At 40.5% G+C, this 26,704-nt stretch overlaps 1 protein-coding gene across 2 annotated transcripts in view; it reads right to left on the bottom strand.

Moving 5' to 3' along the window:
* Positions 1–26,704, bottom strand: part of STK26 (serine/threonine kinase 26) — a 511,389-nt gene that overhangs the window by 171,605 nt on the left and 313,080 nt on the right. For both annotated transcript variants that reach the window (XM_053699253.1, XM_053699255.1), the window contains exons 4-5: positions 11,377–11,485; positions 11,133–11,290 (exon numbers count right to left, since the gene is read on the bottom strand). In XM_053699253.1, coding sequence (XP_053555228.1) covers positions 11,133–11,290; positions 11,377–11,485 — 267 coding nt within the window. The remainder of the gene's footprint in view (positions 1–11,132; positions 11,291–11,376; positions 11,486–26,704) is intronic.

The following is a 26,704-nucleotide window of genomic DNA, read 5'->3' as shown; positions in this document are numbered from 1 at the left end:
GCATCTGTTGAAATTACAGTCCAGGTCGGAAGCACAAAAGAAGCCCCCTGAATTAAACGATGGTGATCTGTCCACCACGTTAGAGAGTGTCGAACAATCGGTTTTAAAGATATTAATTGAGATATCTTTGTGTAATCCTTGCACCATTGATTCAGCATACAGAGCTGAAGAGGTCGCATGTGAAAACGAGCAAAGGGGATCGCGTCCGATGCAGCAGTCATAAGGCTACCGAAGGGAATGATTGTGACTGAAGGTTTCGACAAGCTGAAATCAATTTTAGACGTCTCTTGTCTGTTAAAGACAGAGTCATGGACACTGAATCTATCTGGAAACCCAGAAAGGTTACCCTTGTCTGAGGAATCAATGAACTTTTTGATAAATTGATCCTCCAACCATGATCTTGAAGAAACAACACAAGTCGATTCGTATGAAATTCTGCTAAATGTAAAGACTGAGCAAGTACCAAGATATCGTCCAAATAAGGAAATACCACAATACCCTGTTCTCTGATTACAGACAGAAGGGCACCGAGAACCTTTGTAAAAATTCTTGGAGCTGTAGCTAGGCCAAACGGCAGAGCCACAAACTGGTAATGCTTGTCCAGAAAAGAGAATCTCAGGAACTGATAATGATCTGGATGAATCGGAATATGCAGATATGCATCCTGTAAATCTATTGTGGACATATAATGCCCTTGCTGAACAAAAAGCAAGATAGTCCTTACAGTTACCATCTTGAACGTTGGTATCCTTACATAACGATTCATTATTTTTAGATCCAGAACTGGTCTGAAGGAATTCTCCTTCTTTGGTACAATGAAGAGATTTGAAAAAAACCCCATCCCCTGTTCCGGAACTGGAACTGGCATAATTACTCCAGCCAACTCTAGATCTGAAACACAATTCAGAAATGCTTGAGCTTTCACTGGATTTACTGGGACACGGGAAAGAAAAAATCTCTTTGCAGGAGGTCTCATCTTGAAACCAATTCTGTACCCTTCTGAAACAATGTTCTGAATCCAAAGATTGTGAACAGAATTGATCCAAATTTCTTTGAAAAAACGTAACCTGCCCCCTACCAGCTGAACTGGAATGAGGGCCGTACCTTCATGTGGACTTAGAAGCAGGCTTTGCCTTTCTAGCAGGCTTGGATTTATTCCAGACTGGAGAAGGTTTCCAAACTGAAACTGCTCCTGAGGATGAAGGATCAGGCTTTTGTTCTTTGTTGAAACGAAAGGAACGAAAACGATTATTAGCCCTGTTTTTACCCTTAGATTTTTTTATCCTGTGGTAAAAAAGTTCCTTTCCCACCAGTAACAGTTGAAATAATAGAATCCAACTGAGAACCAAATAATTTGTTACCCTGGAAAGAAATGGAAAGTAGAGTTGATTTAGAAGCCATATCAGCATTCCAAGTCTTAAGCCATAAAGCTCTTCTAGCTAAAATAGCTAGAGACATAAACCTGACATCAACTCTGATAATATCAAAAATGGCATCACAGATAAAATTATTAGCATGCTGAAGAAGAATAATATCATGAGAATCATGATCTGTTACTTGTTGCGCTAAAGTTTCCAACCAAAAAGTTGAAGCCGCAGCAACATCAGCCAATGATATAGCAGGTCTAAGAAGATTACCTGAACACAGATAAGCTTTTCTTAGAAAGGATCCTTAAACAAAGTACCATCTGACGTAGGAATAGTAGTACGTTTAGCAAGGGTAGAAATAGCCCCATCAACTTTAGGGATTTTGTCCCAAAATTCTAATCTGTCTGACGGCACAGGATATAATTGCTTAAAACGTTTAGGAGTAAATGAATTACCCAATTTATCCCATTCTTTGGAAATTACTGCAGAAATAGCATTAGGAACAGGAAAAACTTCTGGAATAACCACAGGAGATTTAAATACCTTATCTAAACGTTTAGAATTAGTATCAAGAGGACCAGAATCCTCTATTTCTAAAGCAATTAGTACTTCTTTAAGTAAAGAACGAATAAATTCCATTTTAAATAAATATGAAGATTTATCAGCATCAATCTCTAAGACAGAATTCTCTGAACCAGAAGAGTAATCAGAATCAGAATGATGATGTTCATTTAAAAATTCATCTGTAGGGAGAGAAGTTTTAAAAGATTTTTTACGTTTACTAGAAGGAGAAATAACAGACATAGCCTTCTTGATGGATTCAGAAACAAAATCTCTTATGTTATCAGGAACATTCTGCACCTTAGATGTTGAAGGAACTGCAACAGGCAATGGTACTTTACTAAAGGAAATATTATCTGCATTAACAAGTTTGTCATGACAATTAATACAAACAACAGCCGGAGGAATAGCTACCAAAAGTTTACAGCAGATACACTTAGCTTTGGTAGATCCAGCACTAGACAGCGATTTTCCTGTAGTATCTTCTGACTCAGATGCAACGTGAGACATCTTGCAATATGTAAGAGAAAAAACAACATATAAAGCAAAATTGATCAAATTCCTTAAATGACAGTTTCAGGAATGGGAAAAAATGCCAAAGAACAAGCTTCTAGCAACCAGAAGCAATGAAAAATGAGACTTAAATAATGTGGAGACAAAAGCGACGCCCAAATTTTTTAGCGCCAAATAATACGCCCACATTATTTGGCGCCTAAATGCTTTTGGTGCCAAAAATGACGCCACATCCGGAACACCGACATTTTTGCGCAAAATAACGTAAAAAAATGACGCAACTTCCGGCGACACGAATGACGACGGAAACTGAAAAGATTTTTTGCGCCAAAAAAGTCCGCGCCAAGAATGACGCAATAAAATTAAGCATTTTCAGCCCCCGCGAGCCTAACAGCCCACAGGGAAAAAAAAGAGTCAAATTTTTGAAGGTAAGAAAAAATGAATTCAAATGCATTATCCCAAATATGAAACTGACTGTCTGAAAAATAAGGAATGTTGAACATTCTGAGTCAAGGCAAATAAATGTTTGAATACATATATTTAGAACTTTATAAACAAAGTGCCCAACCATAGCTTAGAGTGTCACAGAAAATAAGATTTACTTACCCCAGGACACTCATCTACATGTTTGTAGAAAGCCAAACCAGTACTGAAACGAGAATCAGCAGAGGTAATGGTATATATAAGAGTATATCGTCGATCTGAAAAGGGAGGTAAGAGATGAATCTCTACGACCGATAACAGAGAACCTATGAAATAGACCCCGTAGAAGGAGATCACTGCATTCAAATAGGCAATACTCTCCTCACATTCCTCTGACATTCACTGCACGCTGAGAGGAAAACCGGGCTCCAACTTGCTGCGGAGCGCATATCAACGTAGAATCTAGCACAAACTTACTTCACCACCTCCATCGGAGGCAAAGTTTGTAAAACTGAATTGTGGGTGTGGTGAGGGGTGTATTTATAGGCATTTTGAGGTTTGGGAAACTTTGCCACTCCTGGTAGGAATGTATATCCCATACGTCACTAGCTCATGGACTCTTGCTAATTACATGAAAGAAAAGGACCTTGCGATAGAAGGTCTGGTCTTAACGGAAGAGTCCACGGTTGGCAAGTGGCCATCCGGACAAGATCCGCATACCAAAACCTGTGAGGCCATGCTGGAGCCACCAGCAGAACAAACAAGCACTCCTTTAGAATCTTGGAAATTACTCTTGGAAGAAGAACTAGAGGCGGAAAGATATAGGCAGGATGATACTTCCAAGGAAGTGACAATGCATCCACTGCCTCCGCCTGAGGATCCCTGGATCTGGACAGATACCTGGGAAGCTTCTTGTTTAGATGAGAAGCCATCAGATCTATTTCTGGAAGTCCCCACATTTGAACAATCTGAAGAAATACCTCTGGGTGAAGAGACCATTCGCCCGGATGTAACGTTTGGCGACTGAGATAATCCGCTTCCCAATTGTCTATACCTGGTAGATGAACCGCAGAAATTAGACAGGAGCTGGATTCCGCCCATACCAGTATTCGAGATACTTCTTTCATAGCCAGAGGACTGTGAGTCCCTCCTTGATGATTGACATATGCCACGGTTGTGACATTGTCCGTCTGAAAACAAATGAATGACTCTCTCTTTAGAAGAGGCCATGACTGAAGAGCTCTGAAAATTGCACGGAGTTCCAAAATATTGATTGGTAATCTCACCTCCTTAGATTCCCAAACCCCTTGTGCTGTCAGAGACCCCCAAACAGCTCCCCAACCTGTCAGACTTGCATCTGTTGAAATCACAGTCCAGGTTGGAAGAACAAAAGAAGCCCCCTGAACTAAACTATGGTGGTCTGTCCACCACGTCAGAGAATGTCATACAATCTGTTTTAAAGATATTGAGATATCTTTGTATAATCCCTGCACCACTGGTTCAGCATACAGAGCTGAAGAGGTCGCATGTGAAAACGAGCAAAGGGGATCGCGTCCGATGCAGCAGTCATAAGACCTAGAATTTCCATGCATAAGGCTACCGAAGGGAATGATTGAGACTGAAGGTTTCGACAAGCTGAAACCAATTTTAGACGTCTCTTGTCTGTCAGAGACAGAGTCATGGACACTGAATCTATCTGGAAACATAAAAAACTTTTTGGTAAATTGATCCTCCAACCATGTTCTCGAAGAAACAATACAAGTCGATTCGTGTGAGATTCTGCTAAATGTGAAGACTGAGCAAGTACCAAGATATCGTCCAAATAAGGAAATACCACAATACCCTGTTCTCTGATTACAGACAGAAGGGCACCGAGAACCTTTGTAAAAATCCTTGGAGCTGTTGCTACGCCAAACGGCAGAGCCACAAACTGGTAATGCTCGTCTAGGAAAGAGAATCTCAGAAACTGATAGTGATCTGGATGAATCAGAATATGCAGATATGCATCCTGTAAATCTATTGTGGACATATAATGCCCTTGCTGAACAAAAGGCAGAATAGTCCTTATAGTTACCATTTTGAATGTTGGTATCCTTACATAATGATTCAATATTTTTAAATCCAGAACTGGTCTGAAGGAATTCTCCTTCTTTGGTACAATGAAGAGATTTGAGTAAAACCCCAGCCCCTGTTCCAGAACTGGAACTGGCATAATTACTTCAGCCAACTCTAGATCTGAAACACATTTCAGAAATGCTTGAGCCTTCACTGGATTTACTGGGACACGGGAAAGAAAAAATCTTCTTGCAGGAGGCCTTATCTTGAAGCCTATTCTGTACCCTTGTGAAACAATGTTCTGAATCCAAAGATTGTGAATCGAATTGATCCAAATTTCTTTGAAAAATCGTAATCTGCCCCCTACCAGCTGGGCTGGAATGAGGGCCGCACCATCATGTTGACTTGGGAGCTGGCTTTGGCTTTCTAAAAGGCTTGGATTTATTCCAGACTGGAGATGGTTTCCAAACTGATACCACTCCTGTAGGGGAAGGATCAGGCTTTTGTTCCTTATTGTGACGAAAGGAACGAAAACGATTAGTAGACCTAAATTTACCTTTAGATTTTTTATCCTGTGGTAAAAAAGTTCCTTTACCCCCAGTAACAGTTGAAATAATAGAATCCAACTGTGAACCAAATAATTTATTACCCTGGAAAGAAAGGGAAAGCAAAGTTGACTTAGAAGACATATCAGCATTCCAAGTTTTAAGCCATAAAGCTCTTCTAGCTAGAGACATATACCTGACATCAACCCTAATGATATCAAAGATGGCATCACAAATAAAATTATTAGCATGTTGTAGAAGATTAACAATGCTATGAGAATTATGATCTGTTACTTGTTGCGCTAAAGCTTCTAACCAAAAAGTTGAAGCTGCAGCAACATCCGCTAAAGATATAGCAGGTCTAAGAAGATTACCTGAACAAAAGTAAGCTTTTCCTAGAAAGGATTCAATTTTCCTATCTAAAGGATCCTTAAAGGAAGTACTATCTGCCATAGGAATAGTAGTACGTTTAGCAAGAGTAGAGATAGCCCCATCAACCTTAGGGATTTTGTCCCAAAACTCTAATCTGTCAGATGGCACAGGATATAATTGCTTAAAACGTTTAGAAGGAGTAAATTAATTACCCAAATTATTCCATTCCCTGGAAATTACTTCAGAAATAGCATCAGGGACACGAAAAACTTCTGGAATAACTACAGGAGATTTAAAAACCTTATTTAAACGTTTAGATTTAGTATCAAGAGGACCAGAATCCTCTATTTCTAATGCAATTAAGACTTCTTTAAGTAAAGAACGAATAAATTCCATTTTGAATAAATATGAAGATTTATCAGCATCAACCTCTGAAACAGAATCCTCTGAACCAGAGGAATCATTATCAGAATCAGAATGATGATATTCATTTAAAAATTCATCTGAAAAATGAGAAGTTTTAAAAGACCTTTTACGTTTACTAGAAGGAGGAATAACAGACATAGCCTTCTTAATGGATTTAGAAACAAAATCTCTTATGTTAACAGGAACACTCCGAGTATTAGATGTTGATGGAACAGCAACAGGTAATGTAACATTACTAAAGGAAATATTATCTGCATTAATAAGTTTGTCATGACATTCATTACAAACAACAGCTGGAGGAACAGATGCCACACGTTTACAGCAAATACACTTTACTTTGGTAGATCCAGCATCAGGCAGCGATTTTCCAGAAGTATCTTCTGACTCAGATGCAAAGTGAGACATCTTGCAATATGTAATAGAAAAAACAACATATAAAGCAAAATTGATCAAATTCCTTAAATGACAGTTTCAGGGATGGGAAAAAATGCCAGTGAACAAGCTTCTAGCAACCAGAAGCAAATAAACAATGAGACTTAAATAATGTGGAGACAATAATGAGGCCCATATTTTTTAGCACCAAAAAAAGACGCCCACATTATTTGGCGCCTAAATGCTTTTAGCGCCAAAAATGATGCCACATCCGGTAACGCTGACACTTGGCGCAAAAACGTCAAAAATTACGCAACTTCCGGTGACAAGTATGACGCCGGAAATAACAAAGAAATTTTTTTGCGCCAAAAAAGTCTGCACCAAGAATGACGCAATAAAATGAAGCATTTTCAGCCCCCGCGAGCCTAACAGCCCACAGGGAAAAAAGTCAAATTTTAAGGTAAGAAAAAATGATTATTCAAATGCATTATCCCAAATAATGAAACTGACTGTCTGAAATAAGGAATATTGAACATCCTGAATCAAGGCAAATAAATGTTTAAACACAAATATTTAGAACTTTATATAAAAGTGCCCAACCATAGATTAGAGTGTCACAAAAATAAGACTTACTTACCCCAGGACACTCATCTACATGTAGTAGAAAGCCAAACCAGTACTGAAACGAGAATCAGTAGAGGTAATGGTATATATAAGAGTATATCGTCGATCTGAAAAGGGAGGTAAGAGATGAATCTCTACGACCGATAACAGAGAACCTATGAAATAGACCCCGTAGAATGAGATCATTGAATTCAAATAGGCAATACTCTCTTCACATCCCTCTGACATTCACTGCACGCTGAGAGGAAAACCGGGCTCCAACCTGCTGCGGAGCGCATATCAACGTAGAATCTAGCACAAACTTACTTCACCACCTCCATGGGAAGCAAAGTTTGTAAAACTGATTTGTGAGTGTGGTGAGGGGTGTATTTATAGGCATTTTGAGGTTTGGGAAACGTTGCCCCTCCTGGTACGAATGTATATCCCATACGTCACTAGCTCAAGGACTCTTGCTAATTACATGAAAGAAATAATGTTATATAATTCTGCACATAGTGCAGAATTATATAACATTATTTAGGTGCTATAGCCATAAAAGCATTTTTTACCCGTTTAATTTGCTAAAATACGGCGCTTTTACAGACCCGCTTCTCTGCTGAGCGGGTCTGTTATTTTTAGTCAGCGCATCGGGCCAGCTGTATAGTCACAGCCCGGCCCGACCGCGCCATAAGACTAAGTGCAGCTCGCTCCTGTGACACGCGGAGGTGTACAAACTTACATTTAAATGTAGAAATATTATAATCAGGTATCTTCCCGAGTCATTAACATCACCCACAGACTGAAGCTCTCTTTCCTCAGCTTCTGCATATTGTGAGGCAGTATCAGACATGGTTCTTAAAGCGTCAGTATGCTCTGCATTTCGTCTAACCCCAGAGCTATCTCGCTTACCTCTAAGTTCAGGTAGTCTGGCTAATACCGCTGACAGTGTATTATCCATGACTGCCGCCATGTCTTTTAAAGTAAACGCTATGGGCGCCCTAGATGTACTTGGCGCCATTTGAGCGTGAGTCCCTTAAAGGGACAGTTCACCCAAAAACTTTCTCCCCTTTAAATTATTCCCAATGATCCTTTTTACCTGCTAGAGTGTATTAAATTGGTTGCAAGTAACTCCTTTACTCATATTTCAGCATTTGAAATAGCTGATTTAGCTTGTGGTTTCCCAACCTATACTGAAAGTTTTGATACAGACGTATACGCTATTGACAAGCCTAAGTAAACACAGCCAGCAGAAGAGATTACACTTTTAGTGGGATGCAGGATAGTTTAGTAATAAAATGATAATTTTCCATTGTTCTCTCTATGTATTGAGCTTTGGTGTTCCAAACAAATATAAGATAAGGAAGCAAGTCTGTGTACATAAAAGTAATAACATAATGAGATCTGATATTACCTGAAGCTCAACCCATTGTAATAGGCTGTGGTTTCAAAGCACAAAACCAGCTACTTCAGATACACAAATAAACCCAAAAATGCAATTTCTCAAATATTTTATACTCTGCAGTTGGTATAACGAGTCATTTAAAATACATTTATGGAAAAACAATTTTACAGTGTACTGTCCCTTTAAGCGAGTCAAAGGGTCTGACACGTGGGGAAAGTTAGTCGGCATAACTTCCCCCTCGTCAGATTCCTCTGGTGATAAAATTTTTTAAAAGACAGAAAATTATCTTTATTGCCTAAAATGAATTCAGTACATTTGGTACACATTCTAAGAGGGGGTTCCACCATGGCTTTTAAACATAATGAACAAGGAGTTTCTTCTATGTCAGACATGTTTATACAGACTAGCAATGAGTCTAGCAAGCTTGGGAAACACTTTAAATCAAGTTAACAAGCAAATATAAAAAATGGTACTGTGCCTTTAAGAGAAACACATTTTGTCAGAATTTGAAAAACAGTGAAAAAATGCAGTAAATAAAACGAAATTTTTACAGTGCATGTAATAGACTAGCAGAGCATTGCACCCACTTGCAAATGGATGATTAACCCCTTAGTTCAAAAAACGGATCAAAAAAACTTAGACTTTTTTAACAGTCACAACCAACTGCCACAGCAAGCTGTAGCCCTACCTTCCCCAATAAACGACTTTGGAAAGCCTTTGGGCCCTTTAGAGATGTCCTATAGCATTCAGAGGGCCTTTGAGGGAATCTGGATGTCTTAGTTTGTAATTTTAACTGCACCAAAAAAACGTTAAAATAGGCCCCTCCCACTCATAGTAACACAGTGGAAAGCCTCAGGAAACTGTTTCTAGGCAAAATTTAAGCCAGCCATGTGGAAAAAACTAGGCCCCAATAAAGTTTTATCACCAAAGTATATATAAAAACGATTAAACATGCCAGCAAACGTTTCATATTGTAAATATCATAAGGGTATTACCCCTGGGAGTAAGCATACCAGTCGTTATTAAATCACTGTATTCAGGCTTAACTTACATTAATCCGGTATCAGCAGCATTTTCTAGTGTTTTCCATCTCTAGAAAAAATTATAACTGCACATACCTGATAGCAGAATAAACTGCACGCCATTCTCTCGCTGAAGTTTTACCTCATCTGTGTAATCCCCTCAGACATATGTGAGAACAGCAATGGATCTTAGTTACAACCTGCTAAGATCATAGAAACCTCAGGCAGATTCTTCTTCTATTTACTGCCTGAGATAAAATAGCACAACTCCGGTACTATTTAAAAATAACAAACTTTTGATTGAAGAAAATAAACTAGCTATATTTAACCACTCTCTTACGACCTTGCTTTTTGAGAGTTGCAAGAGAATGACTGGCTATGACAGTTAAGGGAGGAGCTATATTGCAGCTCTGCTGTGGGTTTCCTCTTGCAACTTCCTGTTGGGAATGAGAATATCCCACAAGTAATGGATGATCCGTGGACTGGATACACCTTACAAGAGAAATGTGCAGTCTTTATATTTATATTTTTTTGAGTCTCTAGCTCCTACTGAGCATACTATTTTATCTGAAAAAAGTGCACGCTAGTGTGTGCTTCCATTGACCAGCCATCCGACGTGCGTGTATTATGATGCACTGTTGTATTTCGAAGGCTGCGCCAAGTTTGATACTTGTTTCAAAATCAAATCATAAGTGTGTGTACTATGGCACACTTGTTTGACATCTATTAGAAGTGTTGTGTGTATCTCTCTCTCTCTAAAAGCGTCTTGACATTTTTTACAGGCAAGGGGAATAGTATCTGTCCCAGGGCCACACATATATACAATTAAACATCTTTAAAAAGTGTCCATAAACATAGCTGTGAGTGTCTATATACAAAAATATACTTACCCATAGACACTCTCACTTAGTAGCAGTCAGCCAAACCAGTACTGAAACATATCAGCAGAGGTAAAGGAATAGGAGTATAACGTTGATCTGTAAAGGGAGGCAGAAGACGAGTCCCTGCGACCAGATTTACAGAGAGCCTATGAAGGATTTCCCATGAGGCAAAAACATTGTATCATGAGGCAGTACCCCAATCACATCCCTTTGACAAGCACTGTACCACTGAGGGGAGCTGGGTTTCAATATGCTCTAAAGCAACTTTCACTGAAGAAATCAAGCACATCACCATTCTTCAAACACCTTCAACGGAGGCAAATTTAAAAACTGAGGTATGAGTGAGGTGGGAGGGGTTTATAGGATTGAGTTTTGAAAAACAATGTCTCCTCCTGGTAGGAATGTATATCCCATATGTAACACCTCGTAGACTCTCGCGACCTATATGAAAGAAAAGTTGTTTTACTACTTATAACTAAACATTTTATATTAAAGTGTTCGTCCCTTTTAAACTGTAGAATCAGTGAAGTCCTTACTGTATAACAGATGTCAAGGGGGTGGGGAGGGGTTGTAGCTGTACAGAATCCTACCTTGGAATCATAAGCAGATTGCTGTATAACCTCTGGAGCCATCCAAAAAGGTGTCCCAACAAATGTGTTCCGTTTAATTTGTGTGTCAGTCAGCTGTCCAGCAACACCAAAGTCAGCTAGTTTTACATCACCGTGTTCAGAAAGTAAGACATTGGCAGCTGGAAGACAGAAAAACATAAGATGTAGAATGTATTCCTATTGCAGAAGAATTAGTAAATAAATCATAAACCTAAATCTTCCAAACCTTTGATGTCTCTGTGAATTTTATTTTCAGAGTGAAGATAATCAAGCCCTTTCAGGATTTCTTTCAACATGGTGGCAATCTGGAACTCATCAAAAGGACCAACACGCAGCTGAAGGTCAGTGTTTGGAGGAGGGGAAAGAAAAAAAAAAATTAAACTCAAGTTATCTAACTTATTTCTAACCACTCGCATGTATTAACATGTGGCATAGAAAAAAATAAAATAAATTATTTTCTTTCTTGGCAGTAAGAGTCCACAAATGTATTGATTACTGTTGGGAAATACAACACCTGTCCACCAGAAGGAAGCAAAGAAACCGCAGCCAAAGCTATAAGCACTTCTCTAAAATAAGGCAAATAAAATCTGTAAAATTTAGAAAAGGTATGTAAGGAAGACCAAGAAGCCGCCTTGCAGATCTGTTCCATAGAGGCTTTGTTCTTAAAGGCCCAAAATGAAGACACTGCACGTGTAGAATGAAACTTAATCCTTGTAGGAGGCTGTTGTCCTGCCTCCACATAGGCCAACTGGATGATACTTCTCAACCAAAAAGAAAGTAGTAGCAGTAGCTTTCTGACCTCTGCGCTTCCCAACATACAACACAAATAAGGGAGAGGATAGCATGAAGATAGAACTGTAAAGCACAAACCCCAGCTAAGTTGTGTAACAGACGCTTCTTCTGGAAAGGAGGAGGATTAGGACAAAAGGAGGAACTACAATCTCCTGATTGATAATGCACGAACAAACAACTTTAGGCAAAACAGCCTTACCAGCATGAAAAATAAGATGAGGATCGCACTGTGTATTCCTATTGCAGAACAGCATGCATAGGCTCAAACAGAGCCGGTTGAATATCAAGAACAAGTTATAGGTTCCGAGGAGAACAGGAGGTTTAAACAGTCCTAATTCTAGCAAGAGCCTGAACATCAGCCAAAGTTGCCAACTTTTTATAAAGCAAAACAGAGCACAGCTCTGCCCCTTAAGAGAACTGGACGACCGGCCCTTTTCAAGATCATCCTGGAGAAACAAGAGGATTTGAGGAATCCTCATCTTGTGCCAAGAAAAACCTCGCTCCTCACACCAAGACAGATAAGTACGCAACCCTTTGTGGTAAATGTCTAAACAGTCTTACAGCCTGAATCAAGGTATCAATGCCTCGTTTAGATAGAACTAGGAGTCGGCCTTAGAGAATCTATATTTTTGTAAAGAAACTAACCTTGATGGAGAAGGTCAGCTCGCTGCTGTAACCTCCAAGGAGGAGCAGATGACATCCTCAGTAGGTCTGCAAATTAAGTCCTGCGTGGCCACGCCGGAGCAATGAGGATCCCAGAGGCATGCTCTAGTTTGATACGTGCGATCGCAGAAGGAGAGCAATCTGAGGGAAAAGATAAAGATTTAAATGCTATGAACCGCTAATGCGCCCACCAAGGTCGCTCTAGGATCCCTCGATCTTGACCCGTATTTGGGCAACTTGACATTGAGACCAGAGGCCATTAGAGCTCTCTCTGGGACTCCCCACCTGAACATTTTCTCTGAGAAAATCTCCTGATGAAGAGACCACTCCCCAGGGTGAAAAGTTTGTCTGCTCAGGAAGTCCGCTGCCCAACTGTCCACCCCCAGAATATGGATGGCGGAGATGTGAAAATTGTGAGACTCCGCCCAATGAAGGATGCAAGATACCTCTTTCATAGCCATGGAACTCCTCATTCCCCCTGGTAATTGATATAAGCTACTGAGGTTATGATGTCCGAATTAAATCTGATAAAATAGACCCAACGGAGTTGAGGCCACTATCAATGCATTAAATATATCATCCAGGTAAGGAGCTGCAGCGATTCCTTGCTACCTGGCCACCGCCAGAAGAGCTCCCAACACCTTCGTAAAGACCTGTGGGGCAGTAGCTAGACCAAAGGGAAGAGCTATGAACTGATGATTGTCCAGAAAGGCAAACCGGAGGAACAATAATGATCCCTGTGGAAAGGAACGCAGGTAAGGTATGTATCCTTCAGGTCTATATTAGTCATGAACTGACCCTCTGACTAATGGGAGAATGGATCTGAGTGGATCTTGGAAGGGGAACTTTCAGGAATTTGTTGAGGCACTTCAGATTCATAATAGGCCAAATAGTGTTCCTTCTTTCTTGGGAACGACAAAAAGATTTGAATAAAACCCTAAATCCCCTTTCTGAAGGAGGGACTGTACACACGTCAGAAAGGCCACCCTCTTTGCCTGCCATGACGATGTCTGGCAAGAATTTAGCTGTCTTTTGGAGGATGCGTTTCAAGAACCTATCCTGCACCCCTGGGAGACCACATCCAAGACCCAGGGATCTTGGACGTCCCGAAACCAAGCATCTTGAAAAAGACAGTCTGCCTCCAACATGATCGGAAACTGAATCTGGTGCTGCCCCTTAATGCCGACTTGTTTTAAGAGGAAGGTTTATTGTACTGCTTCCTCTTGTTCCAATATTGAATATATATAGTATTCAGGGTACTCTTGGGCTTATTTGCCTTGGAATAGGCAGCAGATCTGTCCTTTATTTGCATGAAAGGGACAAAATTTGCCCAACTGACGACCCTTAGATCTGGACTAGTCTTGCGGGAGGAAGGCACCCTTCCCTCCGGTTACAGTGGATATGATGGAATCCAGACTGGGTCCAAATGAGGTATTTCCTTTTAATGCCAAGGAAAGGAGTCTGGATTTAGACACCATGTATGCAGACCACGACTTCAACCAGAGAGCTCTTCTGGAGAGAACTGCAAAACCGGACAACTTAGCATTAAGGCAAATGATTTACATGATAGCATCACATATGAAGGAATTGGCCATCTTGAGAGCCTTAATCCAATCCTGAATATCCTCCGAGTCTCCACCAGAATCAAGTCAGATAAGTCACACCATAATGTAGTGGCTCCAGCAACCAAAAAGATAACCGACACGGGTTGAAAAAGTAACCCCATTTGGTTAAACATCCTTCTCAGGTACCCTTCCATCTTCCTGTCCATGGTATCCCTGAAAGAGATACTATCCTCCAAAGGAAAAGTGGTTATTTGAGCCAGGGTGGAAATAGCACCATCCACCTTAGGAATAGAACTCCAGATGTAAGTATGGAACCGGAAAAATTTTCTTAAAAATTAGGAGACTGGGAGAAGAGAATCCCTGGCTTCTCCAACTCCTTAGAAATAAGGTCCTCCATGTGGTCAGGGGCTAGAAAACCATCCGGCGTCTTAGGCCTGGTTTGATAAACCATGTATAACTTAGGAATTTTAGGTTACCTCAGATGACTTAGGCTCAGGAACAGTAGATAGAACTTCCTTAAAAGGGACATTAAACCCCTAAATTTTCTCTCATTATTCAGATAGAGAATACAATTTTTTTTATACATTTTTTTTTAAAAAAGTTTATCAAATTTATTTCATTCTCATGTTATTATTTGTTGGAGATACCTAGGTAGGTAGCTGGCACATGCCTGAAGTACTATATGACAGGAAATCGTGGTGCCATCTAGTGCACCATGCTTCTGCTTTTCAGATAAGAAAAACAAGAAGATAAGAAAAACAAGAAGATAAGAAAAAGATAAGAAAAACAAGAACACAAGAAAACAAGAAAACAAAGAAAATATGACGAGACGTAAATTAGAAAGTTGTTTAAAAATTTATGTTCTAAATCATGAAAGAAAAAATGTATGTTTTATGTCCCTTTAAGCAAAAAGCAGAGATGTTAAAGATTACCTTTAGGTTTAATCTCCTCAGGTTCTGCGACCCTTTCAATTGAGGAATCAGAAGAGGAGATCTCTCCCTCCCCACAGGTTCTTGTTGTCAGAATGTTGAGAAAAACTGACTAAAGCTGTCTCCAGCAAATTACTGTGTCCGAAATCGGACAACACAGGCTTGATCTTTCTCTTTCCTGACCCAGGGAAAGCACCCAGCGCTGCGGAAACATGCCAATTAAAGCTGTGCTGCAAAGTCTATTGGAAGACAATTAACCCCAGAAGAATTAGAAGCTGAGCTGCAGGGAACAGCATGTGGAATGATAGAAGATGGCATATCAGGGATAACAGAGTCCTGAGAAGTTGAAAGCTCTGAATGGTTAACCTGATGATTAGCATGTAATACAGAATTCAGATAGGCTGAGCATAACTGTGCAGGGGGGGGGGGGGGGGGAGGAAACAAGGGCTTCCAAACAAAACCAGCATTTATTTCAGTTTAACAAAGGAAGATTATCATCATCAAGGGAGAAGTTGAACAATGAAACTAAAATATAGTACACAGCACCTCTATACCCAGTGCAGTGACTGGAACGACTCACTACCTTCTGACTTAGGATAGTCTGAATCGGATAACAATCTCGTGCCAAACTGCTTGCGACTAGAGTCGACAGAAAAGAGCACGCCAAACAGCGTGGCGCAAAGCTCCCGAGTAGGCCCCGTATCGGGGGGGGGGGGAGTGTGTGAAGCCGCGCTGACCTGTACAATGTCAAAATGAAAAGCGAACCCATCATAATGCCCAATAAAGGTTAAAGCCCTTATGTTCTCAAGTCTCCTAAAGTGAAAGAGCCCACACAGAGGCACTTTATACTGCCATGGCGGTTGGACCAGTAAATCTGAGCTGAACTGATAACCGCTAATCACGGCTGCTATTAGACAGATCTCCACTCTCATACTGCTCAATAGCTATCTGATATCCTTAAAAAATTATATAACTAAAAGGACTATAAACCCAGAGGATAATTAGTGCCACCCGGCCACTAGAATTACCAAAGTCCCAATTTCCCAAGCTAAAATGTCCTCTTAGGGAACCCTGAGAATAGGAATAATATTTACTTACCCTCCAAGGTTTACTGCTGTGGGACAGTCACAGCCCTCCAGGTCTGACAGAAACTCTCTCCTCTGACAGTTACCTGAAGAATAAAGTTGTGTAAGAATAAAGTTGTGTAAGCTTACAACAGATTCGTAAAGGGCATGGCAAGATTCCCAGTGACATCCAGCAGCTAATCTTCACCAAAATTCTAACAGAATTACATGGTTACTAGAAAGGAAACAATCCATTAAGGAACAATAAATCAAATCTTCTTTCAGCACTTTCTCTGCCTTCGTCCTAGTAAACAAGGCAAAGAATTACCTGGGAAGTAGGAGGAATACTTATAGCTTTGGCTGGGGTGTCTTTGCCTCCTCCTGGGGCCAGGTGTTTTATTTCTCAACAGTAATGAATGAATTTGTGGACTCGCACTGCCATTAAAAAGAATTTTTATTTTTCTGTGAATCATTGCTATACTTAAAAATCTGTTTAATATTGATTTAATAGTAATCATAGTAAATATCAATATGTTTACGTTTCGCATAACATATTTGATTGGTAGTACCATTATGGAATCATTAAGATTGGTCGCAGAGATCTGAATTAAGTATGTGGAAATAAGATGCTGCAGAAGGCTGTGACTATATAGTGCTCTGTATTCTAATATTGCAATGTGCTTTATACTGAAATCTAAATATGCTGTTTTTCTTTTGCTGACATTTACCTTGGGAATGGTTATTATATGATTGACAAAAACAAAATCTATGCTTACCTGATAAATTTCTCTCTCGTGGTGTATCCAGTCCACGGGTTCATCCATTACTTGTGGGATATTCTCTTTCCCAACAGGAAGTTGCAAGAGGACACTCACAGCAGAGCTGTCTATATAGCTCCTCCCCTAATCCCCACCTCCAGTCATTCGACCGAAGACAAGTAAGAAAAAGGAGAAACTATAGGGTGCAGTGGTGACTGTAGTTTAAAAAAACACCTGCATTAAAGTGACAGGGCGGGCTGTGGACTGGATACATCACAAGAGAAAGAAATTTATCAGGTAAGCATAAATTTTGTTTTCTCTTGTAAGGTGTATCTAGTCCACAGGTTCATCCATTACTTGTGGGATACCAATACTAAAGCTTTAGGACACGGATGAAGGGAGGGACAAAGCAGGCACTTAAACGGAAAGCACCACTGCCTGTAAGACCTTTCTCCCAAAAATAGCCTCCGAGGAAGCAAAAGTATCAAATTTGTAGAATTTAGAAAAAGTATGAAGTGAAGACCAAGTCGCCGCCTTACAAATCTGTTCAACAGAGGCCTCATGTTTAAAAGCCCATGTGGAAGCTACCGCTCTAGTAGAATGAGCTGTAATTCTTTCAGGAGGCTGCAGGCAAGCAGTCTCATAAGCTAAATGGATTATGCTTCTCAGCCAAAAAGAAAGAAGTTGCCGAAGCCTTTTGGCCTCTCCTCTGTCCAGAGTAGACAACAAACAATGCAGATGTTTGACGAAAATCCTTAGTAGCTTGCAAATAAAACTTTAAAGCACGAACCACATCAAGATTGTGTAATAGACGTTCCTTCTTTGACACAGTGACGGAACAACAATTTCCTGATTGATATTCCTATTAGATACTACCTTAGGAAGAAACCCAGGTTTGGTACGCAAAACTACCTTATCTGCATGGAAGATCAGATAAGGGGAATCACACTGCAAGGCAGATAACTCTGAAACTCTTCGAGCTGAAGAGATAGCTACTAAAAACAGAACTTTCCAAGATAAAAGCTTGATATCTATGGAATGCAAGTGTTCAAACGGAACCCCTTGAAGAACTTTAAGAACTAAATTTAAACTCCATGGCGGAGCAACAGGTTTAAACACAGGCCTGATTCTAACCAAAGCCTGACAAAACGCCTGAACGTCTGGATCATCAGCCAGGCGCTTGTGCAAAAGAATAGACAGAGCAGAAATCTGTCCCTTTAAGGAACTAGCCGATAATCCCTTTTCCAATCCTTCTTGGAGAAAAGATAGTATCCTAGGAATCCTGACCATACTCCACGAGTAACCTTTGGATTCACATCAATGAAGATATTTTCACCATATCTTATGATAGATTTTCCTGGTGACAGGCTTTCGAGCCTGAATCAAGGTATCAATGACCGACTCGGAGAAGCCACGTTTTGATAAAATCAAGCGTTCAATCTCCAAGCAGTCAGACGCAGAGAAATTAGATTTGGATGTTTGAATGGACCTTAGAGTAGAAGGTCCTGCCTCAGTGGCAGAGTCCATGGTGGAGAGGATGACATGTCCACCAGATCTGCATACCAAGTCCTGCGTGGCAACGCAGACGCTATCAAAATCACCGAAGCTCTCTCCTGCTTGATCTTGGCAATCAGACGAGGGAGGAGAGGAAAAACGGTGGAAACACATAAGCCAGGCTGAAGGACCAGGGAACTGCTAGAGCATCTATCAGCGCTGCCTGAGGATCCCTTGACCTGGACCCGTAACGAGGAAGCTTGGCGTTCTGACGAGACGCCATCAGATCCAGTTCTGGTTTGCCCCATAGTTGAATCAGCTGGGCAAATACCTCTGGATGGAGCTCCCACTCCCCCGGATGAAAAGTCTGCCGACTTACAAAATCCGCATCCCAGTTCTCTACTCCTGGGATATGGATAGCTGAGAGATGGCCTCTGCCCATAGAATTATCTTGGAAACCTCCATCATTGCCAGGGGACTCCTTGTTCCCCCCTGATGGTTGATATAGGATACAGTTGTGATATTGTCCGACTGAAATCTGATGAACTTGGCCGCAGACTGTAGAGTATTGAATATTGTTCTTAGTTCCAGAATGTTTATCCATGAACCCTGAGCCTTCAGGGAGTTACAGACTGCACCCCAGCCCAGAAGGCTGGCATCTGTCGTCACTATAGTCCACTCTGGCCTGCGGAAACTCATTCCCCTGGACAGATGGACCCGAGATAACCACCAAAGAGAATCCCTGGTCTCTTGATCCAGATTTAACAGAGGAGACAAATCTGTGTAGTCCCCATTCCACTGGTTGAGCATGCAAAGTTGCAGTGGTCTGAGGTGTAGGCGGGCAAATGGAACTATGTCCATTGCCGCTACCATTAGGCCAATCATTTCCATACACTGAGCCACTGACGGCCGAGAAGTGGAATGAAGAGCAAGGCAGGAAGTTAGAAGCTTTGATATCCTGACTTCTGTCAGAAAATTTTTCATTTCTACTGAATCTATCAGAGTTCCTAGGAAGGAAACTTGTGAAAGGAGAGAGAGAGAACTCTTTTCTATGTTCACTTTCCACCCGTGAGACCTCAGAAAGGCCAGAACAATGTCCGTATGGGACTTGGCGATTTGAAAAGTCGACGCCTGAATCAGAATGTCGTCTAGGTAAGGGGCTACTGCTATGCCCCGCGGCCTTAGAACCGCCAGAAGGGACCCTAGAACCTTCATAAAGATTCTTGGTGCCGTGGCTAACCCGAAGGGAAGAGCCACAGACTGGTAATGCCTGTCTAGGAAGGCGAACCTGAGAAACTGATGATGATCTCTGTGAATCGGAATGTGGAGATAAGCATCCTTTAAGTCCACAGTAGTCATATTGACACTTCTGGATCATAGGGAGGATGGTTCGGATTGTCTCCATCTTGAAGGATGGGACCCTGAGAAATTTTTTAGGATCTTGAGATCCAAGATAGGTCTGAAAGTTCCCTCTTTTTTGGGAACTATAAACAGGTTTGAATAGAAACCCAGCCCCTGTTCCTCTCTTGGAACTGGGTGGACCACTCCCATAACCAGTAGGTCTTGAACGCAACATAAGAATGCCTCTCTTTATCTGGTTTACAGATAGTTGTGAGAGATGAAATCTCCCCTTTGGAGATGAACCTTTGAACTCCAGAAGATATCCCTGGGAAACAATCTCAAGTGCCCAGGGATCCTGGACATCTCTTGCCCAAGCCTGGGCGAAGAGAGAAAGTCTGCCCCTGACTAGATCCGGTTCCCAGATCGGGGGCTACTCCTTCATGCAGTCTTAGAGGCAGCCGCAGGTTTCTTGGCCTGCTTCCCCTTGTTCCAAGCCTGGTTAGGTCTCCAGTCTGGTTTGGACTGGGCAAAATTTCCCTCTTGCTTTGCATTAGAGGAAACTGAAGCTGCGCCACTCTTGAAGTTTCTAAAGGAACGAAAATTATTCAGTTTGGTCCTTTTCCTCCAGTAATATCAGAAATGATCTCCTTCAGACCAGGCCCGAAGGGTCTGTCCCATGAAGGGGATGTTAAGAAGCTTAGACTTTGAAGTAACATCTGCTGACCAGGACTTAAGCCATAGCGCCCTACGCGCCAAAATGGCGAAACCTGAATTCTTAGCCGTTAACTTGGAGTCGCTAAAACCTCCCTAAGGAATAAGCGGAGGTGTTCAAGCTTAAATTTAAACACTGTCATTTCAGAATCAGACTGAAGTAACACCTTCCCTGAGTCTGAAATGTCACCCACAGATAGAAGCTCACCTGCCTCGGCTTCAGAGTATTGTGAGGGTATATCGGACACACGCATTAAAGCGTCAGAAAGCTCTGTATTAGTTCTAGCCCCAGAGCTGTCTTGCTTTCCTTGTAACCCTGGCAGTTTGGAAAATACCTCTGAGAGGGTAGCATTCATAACTGCCGCCATGCCCTGTAAGGTAAAAGAATTAGACGCGCTAGATGTACTTGGCGTCACTTGAGCAGGAGTTATAGGTTCTGACACATGGGGAGAACTAGATGGCATAATCTCTCTTTTTTCAGTCAGAGAATCCCCTGGAGATAAATCTTTAAGCGCCATAATATGGTCTTTATAGCTTATAGAAATTTCAGTACATTTGGTACACATTCTAAGAGGGGGTTCCACCATGGCTTCCAAACATATTGAATAAGGAGTTTCCTCTATGTCAGACATGTTTAACAGACTAGTAATGAGACAAGCAAGCTTGGAAAACACTTTAATAAAGGTGAAACCGCAATTAAACAAAAACGTTACTGTGCCTTTAAGAGAAAAAAAACTAGCACTTAAACTGCAAAACAGTGTAAAAATATAGTAAAGTCTTTGAAAGTTTTACAGTATTTGTAAGGGACTAAAACAACATTGCACCCACTTGCAAATGGATGATTAACCCCTTAGGCCCCAAACCGGATTTTAAAAACGTTAAGACAGTTGAGCACCTTGCCACAGCTCTGCTGAGGCTCCTACCTGCCCTCAAATACGATTTTGTGCAGAAATAAACCCTTTGTAATGGTCTCCAGATGCCAGAGGACTCCTCTAGGGAAGTGGGATGTCTCAGTCTGAATTAAAACTGCGCATCTAGAGCGCTAAAATAGGCCCCTCCCACCATGTACTGGATGCTAGAGGGGTCTTAAGAAAGTACTCCTAGGAGTATCTGACTAGCCATGTGGAAACTAGGCCCCAAATAAAGACTTCTCCCTCAGAGAAAAAAACGTCCTATTTATGAAGTCATGTAAACTTTTTGTCACTAAGTAATATGAGTATTAACATGAGTATTACCCTGTTTTGTAAGCATGATCCCAGTCGCTATTAAATCACTGCATCAGGCTTACCTCAAATACACAAGGCTCTGTCAGCATTTTCTAGAACTTATTAATCTCTCTAGAAATAAAAATACTGAACATACCTCAAAGCAGGTAATCTGCAGACCGTTCCCCCAACTGAAGTTGTCCCATACTCTTCAGTTATGTGTGAGAACAGCAATGGACCTTAGTTACAAACCGCTAAGATCATCAAACCTCCAGGCAGAATTCATCTAATTTCTGCCTGAGAGCAAAACAGTACAACGCCGGTACCGTTTAAAAATAACAAACTCTTGATTGAAGGTAAAACTACACTAAGTCACCACATATCTCTTGATACTTCCTATCTTGTCGAGAGTTGCAAGAGAATGACTGGAGGTGGGGGTTAGGGGAGGAGCTATATAGACAGCTCTGCTGTGGGTGTGCTCTTGCAACTTCCTGTTGGGAAGGAGAATATCCCACAAGTAATGGATGAACCCGTGGACTGGATACACCTTACAAGAGAAAAGTGGTTTATTTTATGGGACAGGTTAGTAACTTACATAGCTTTAGAGATATAAATACATGTGAAACTGCATACTCCCATATTCCTTAGATACTTAAATACTCTGGGCATAGTTAGGATTATTAATGTGCTTCACATATATAGCCCAGAACAGAGCATGCAATTTTTAACAACTTTGTAATTTACTTGCATTTCCAATTTTAGCAGCTAAGGAGTGTACGTGTCTTTAGCACTATGACAGCAGTGTTTGCAACAGTGTTTGTAGTAATGTTAAAGAGCGACATGCACACTCCTGAGGTCCTATGACCCTAAGTTTACTCTTCAAAAAAGAGTGCCAAGAGCATGAAGTGAAAGTTATAAAAGAAGTTAATTGCATGCTCTATTCAAATCATAAGTGTAATCTCGACTTTCCCTTTAATGAAAATCTATGGGGTCCAAGAGCTAGCATATTTTTCGTAGCTAAAAGCCACACATGGGTGTATCATTTTTAATAAAACAGAAGACTGCAGAACACCACATCTAGAAAAAGGTGTTTCCTTGGCCTAGCAGGATGGAAACAAACTACTATGGTCCCAGCCACAATCCTTGGCATCCACTAATCCTTCTGAATGCTGTACTCATGTATCAATGGACAGTTCATCGGAACCCATTACAAGTACCAGAGACAGGAAATTATAGCCAAGAAGTTTCCGCAAATTACACTTTAGAGCAGTCATTGACTGAATGGGTCTTTATTTAATGCAGGTATGTCCATCCAGCCCACGGAAATTTACACCCTGTAAACAACTAATTTTAGTTCCTTAAATGAGGGGAACATTAGAGTTGTCACAGAACAGCTATGTAACTTTCATAAAAAAAATCATGATTTCCTGATGTACTTTAAGTGTGCTGTTTTTCCATACTTTAAAAAGCCACTTTCAAAAAGTTCTTTGTGACGTATCTTAAAACAGCAATGAAAGAAACATATGTAACTGAATTGAGTTCAGTTCTTAGACAGTTGTGTACATGCCATACAATCACTATTTCATTTACAGCTTCAAAGTACTTTGTAAATGTATAATTCAAATATAAGAATGTGCAATTGTATTTTTTAATAGTATACATTCAATAAGGTGGCACAATTCCTAATGAGGCAGGCAGCGCCTCTGATATAGGTGGTTATTGCAAAGAATGCTCATCTCAAGAGGTTGTGTTCTAGGATAAAATTATTAATTAAATTACACCATCATTTACAAAGCTTAGTTCTAAAAATCCTAGCTACCTCAGTTTAAAAGGCAGTAATAAGGGAGAAGTGCTTGGGAATTTTTTTTTTTTAAAGATATATGCCAAGATATGGAAATCTCTTTTAAAGTATGGTTTTATTTTTATCATCTTGGCTCATCCTACTAGCACTCAGATTTAAAATGCAGTAAAATTAGAGGATTGGCAAAAAAAGACAAAAGTAAACCATGCTTTAAAAAAAAAAAAAAAAAAAATTAAAAGAAAAAACATAATTTATGTAAGAACTTACCTGATAAATTCATTTCTTTCATATTAGCAAGAGTCCATGAGCTAGTGACGTATGGGATATACATTCCTACCAGGAGGGGCAAAGTTTCCCAAACCTTAAAATGCCTATAAATACACCCCTCACCACACCCACAATTCAGTTTAACGAATAGCCAAGAAGTGGGGTGATAAGAAAAAAGTGCGAAAGCATATAAAATAAGGAATTGGAATAATTGTGCTTTATACAAAAAAATCAAAACCACCACAAAAAAGGGCGGGCCTCATGGACTCTTGCTAATATGAAAGAAATTAATTTATCAGGTAAGTTCTTACATAAATTATGTTTTCTTTCATGTAATTAGCAAGAGTCCATGAGCTAGTGACGTATGGGATAATGATTACCCAAGATGTGGATCTTTCCACGCAAGAGTCACTAGAGAGGGAGGGATAAAATAAAGACAGCCAATTCCTGCTGAAAATAATCCACACCCAGAATAAAATTTTAATGAAAAAACATAAGCAGAAGATTCAAACTGAAAACACTGCCTGAAGTAAGTTTCTACCAAAAACTGCTTCAAAAGAAGAAAACACAACAAAATGGTAGAATTTAGTAAAATTATGCAAAGAGGACCAAGTTGCTGCTTTGCAAATCTGATCAACCGAAGCTTCATTCCTAAACGCCCAGGAAGTAGAAACTGACCTAGTAGAATGAGCTGTAATCCTTTGAGGCGGAGTGTTACCCGACTCAACATAGGCATGATGAAATAAAGATTTCAACCAAGATGCCAAAGAAATGGCAGAAGCTTTCTGGCCTTTTCTAGAACCGGAAAAGATGACAAAGACTATAAGTCTTTCGGAAAGACTTAGTAGCTTCAACATAATATTACAAAGCTCTAACAGCATCCAAAGAATGCAATGATTTCTCCTTAGAATTCATAGGATCAGGACATAATGAAGGAACCACAATTTCTCTACTAATGTTGTTAGAATTCACAACCTTAGGTAAAAAATTCAAAAGAAGTTCGCAGCACCGCCTTATCCTGATGCAAAATCAGAAAAGGAGACTCACAAAAAAGAGTAGATAATTCAGAGACTCTTCTGGCAGAAGAGATGGCCAAAAGAAACAAAACTTTCCAAGAAAGTAATAATGACCAAAGAATGCATGGGTTCAAAAGGAAGAGCTTGAAGAGCCCCCAGAACCAAATTCAAACTCCAAGGAGGAGAAATTGACTTAATGACAGGTTTTATACGAACCAAAGGTTGAACAAAACAATAAATATCAGGAAGATTAGCAAACCTTCTGTGAAAAAGAACAGAAAGAGCAGAGATTTGTCTTTCAAGGAACTTGCGGACAAACCTTTATCTAAACCATCCTGAAGAAACTGTAAAATTCTCGGTATTCAAAAAGAATGCCAAGAAAAAAGATGAGAAAGACACTAAGAAATATAAGTCTTCCAGACTCTATAATATATCTCTCTAGATACAGATTTATGAGCCTGTCACATAGTATCAATCACAGAGTCAGAGAAACCTCTTTGACCAAGAATCAAGCGTTCAAACTCCATACCTTAAAATTAAGGTTTTGAGACAGAAAGACTGGTCTTAACGGAAGAGTCCACGGTTGGCAAGAGGCCATCCGGACAAGATCCGCATACCAAAACCTGTGAGGCCATGCTGGAGCTACCAGCAGAACAAACGAGCATTCCTTTAGAATATTGGAGAATACCCTTGGAAGAAGAACTAGAGGCGGAAAGATATAGGCAGGATGACACTTGTAAGGAAGAAATAATGCATCCACTGCCTCCGCCCGAGGATCCCGGGATCCGGACAGATACCAGGGAAGTTTCTTGTTTAGATGAGAAGCCATCAGATCTATTTCTGGGAGTTCCCACATTTGAACAATCTGAGGAAATACCTCTGGGTGAAGAGACCATTCGCCCAGGTGCAACGTTTGGCGACTGAGATAATCCGCTTTCCAATTGTCCATACCTGGGATATGAACCGCAGAGATTAGACAGGAGCTGGATTCCGCCCAAACCAAAATTCGAGATACTTCTTTCATAACCAGAGGACTGTGAGTCCCTCCTTGATGATTGATGTATGCCACAGTTGTGACATTGTCTATCTGAAAACAAATGAACAACTCTCTCTTCAGAAGAGGCCAAGACTGAAAAGCTCTGAAAATTGCACGGAGTTCCAAAATACTGATCGGAAATCTCACCTCCTGAGATTCCCAAACCCCTTGTGCCGTCAGATACCCCCACACAGCTCCCCAACCTGTAAGACTTGCATCTGTTGAGATTATAGTCCAGGTCGGAAGAACAAAGAAGCCCCCTGAACTAAACGATGGTGATCTGTCCACCATGTCAGAGAGTGTCGTAAAATCGGTTTAAAGATATTAATTGAGATATCTTTGAGTAATCACTGCACCATTGGTTCAGCATACAGAGCTGAAGAGATCGCATGTGAAAACGAGCAAAGGAGATCGCATCTGATGCGGCAGTCCTAAGACCCAACATTTCCATGCATAAGGCTACCAAAGGGAATGATTGTGACTGAAGGTTTTGACAAGCTGATATCAATGTTAAACTTCTCTTGTCTGACAAGGACAGAGTCATAGACACTGAATCCATCTAGAAACCTAAAAAGGTTACCCTTGTCTGAGGAATCAATGAACTGATTAGTAAATTGAACCTCCAACCATGAACTTGAAGAAACAACACAAGTCGATACGTATGAGATTCTTCGAAAATGAGAAGACTGAGCAAATACCAAGATATCGTCCAAATAAGGAAATACCAAAACCCTGTTCTCTGATTACAGAAAGAAGGGCACCGAGAACCTTTGAAAAAAATTCTTGGAACTGAGGCTAGGCCAAATGCTTGTCTAAAAAGAGAATCTCAGACACTAAAAGTGATCTGGATGAATCGGAATATGCAGATACACATCCTGTAAATCTATTGTAGACATATAATGCCCTTGCTAA

Source organism: Bombina bombina, chromosome 1 (assembly GCF_027579735.1).
Source record: "Bombina bombina isolate aBomBom1 chromosome 1, aBomBom1.pri, whole genome shotgun sequence".
Lineage (NCBI taxonomy): Eukaryota > Metazoa > Chordata > Amphibia > Anura > Bombinatoridae > Bombina > Bombina bombina.
Note: the sequence above shows the minus strand (reverse complement) of the source record. Positions and strands in the feature narration are given on the sequence as shown.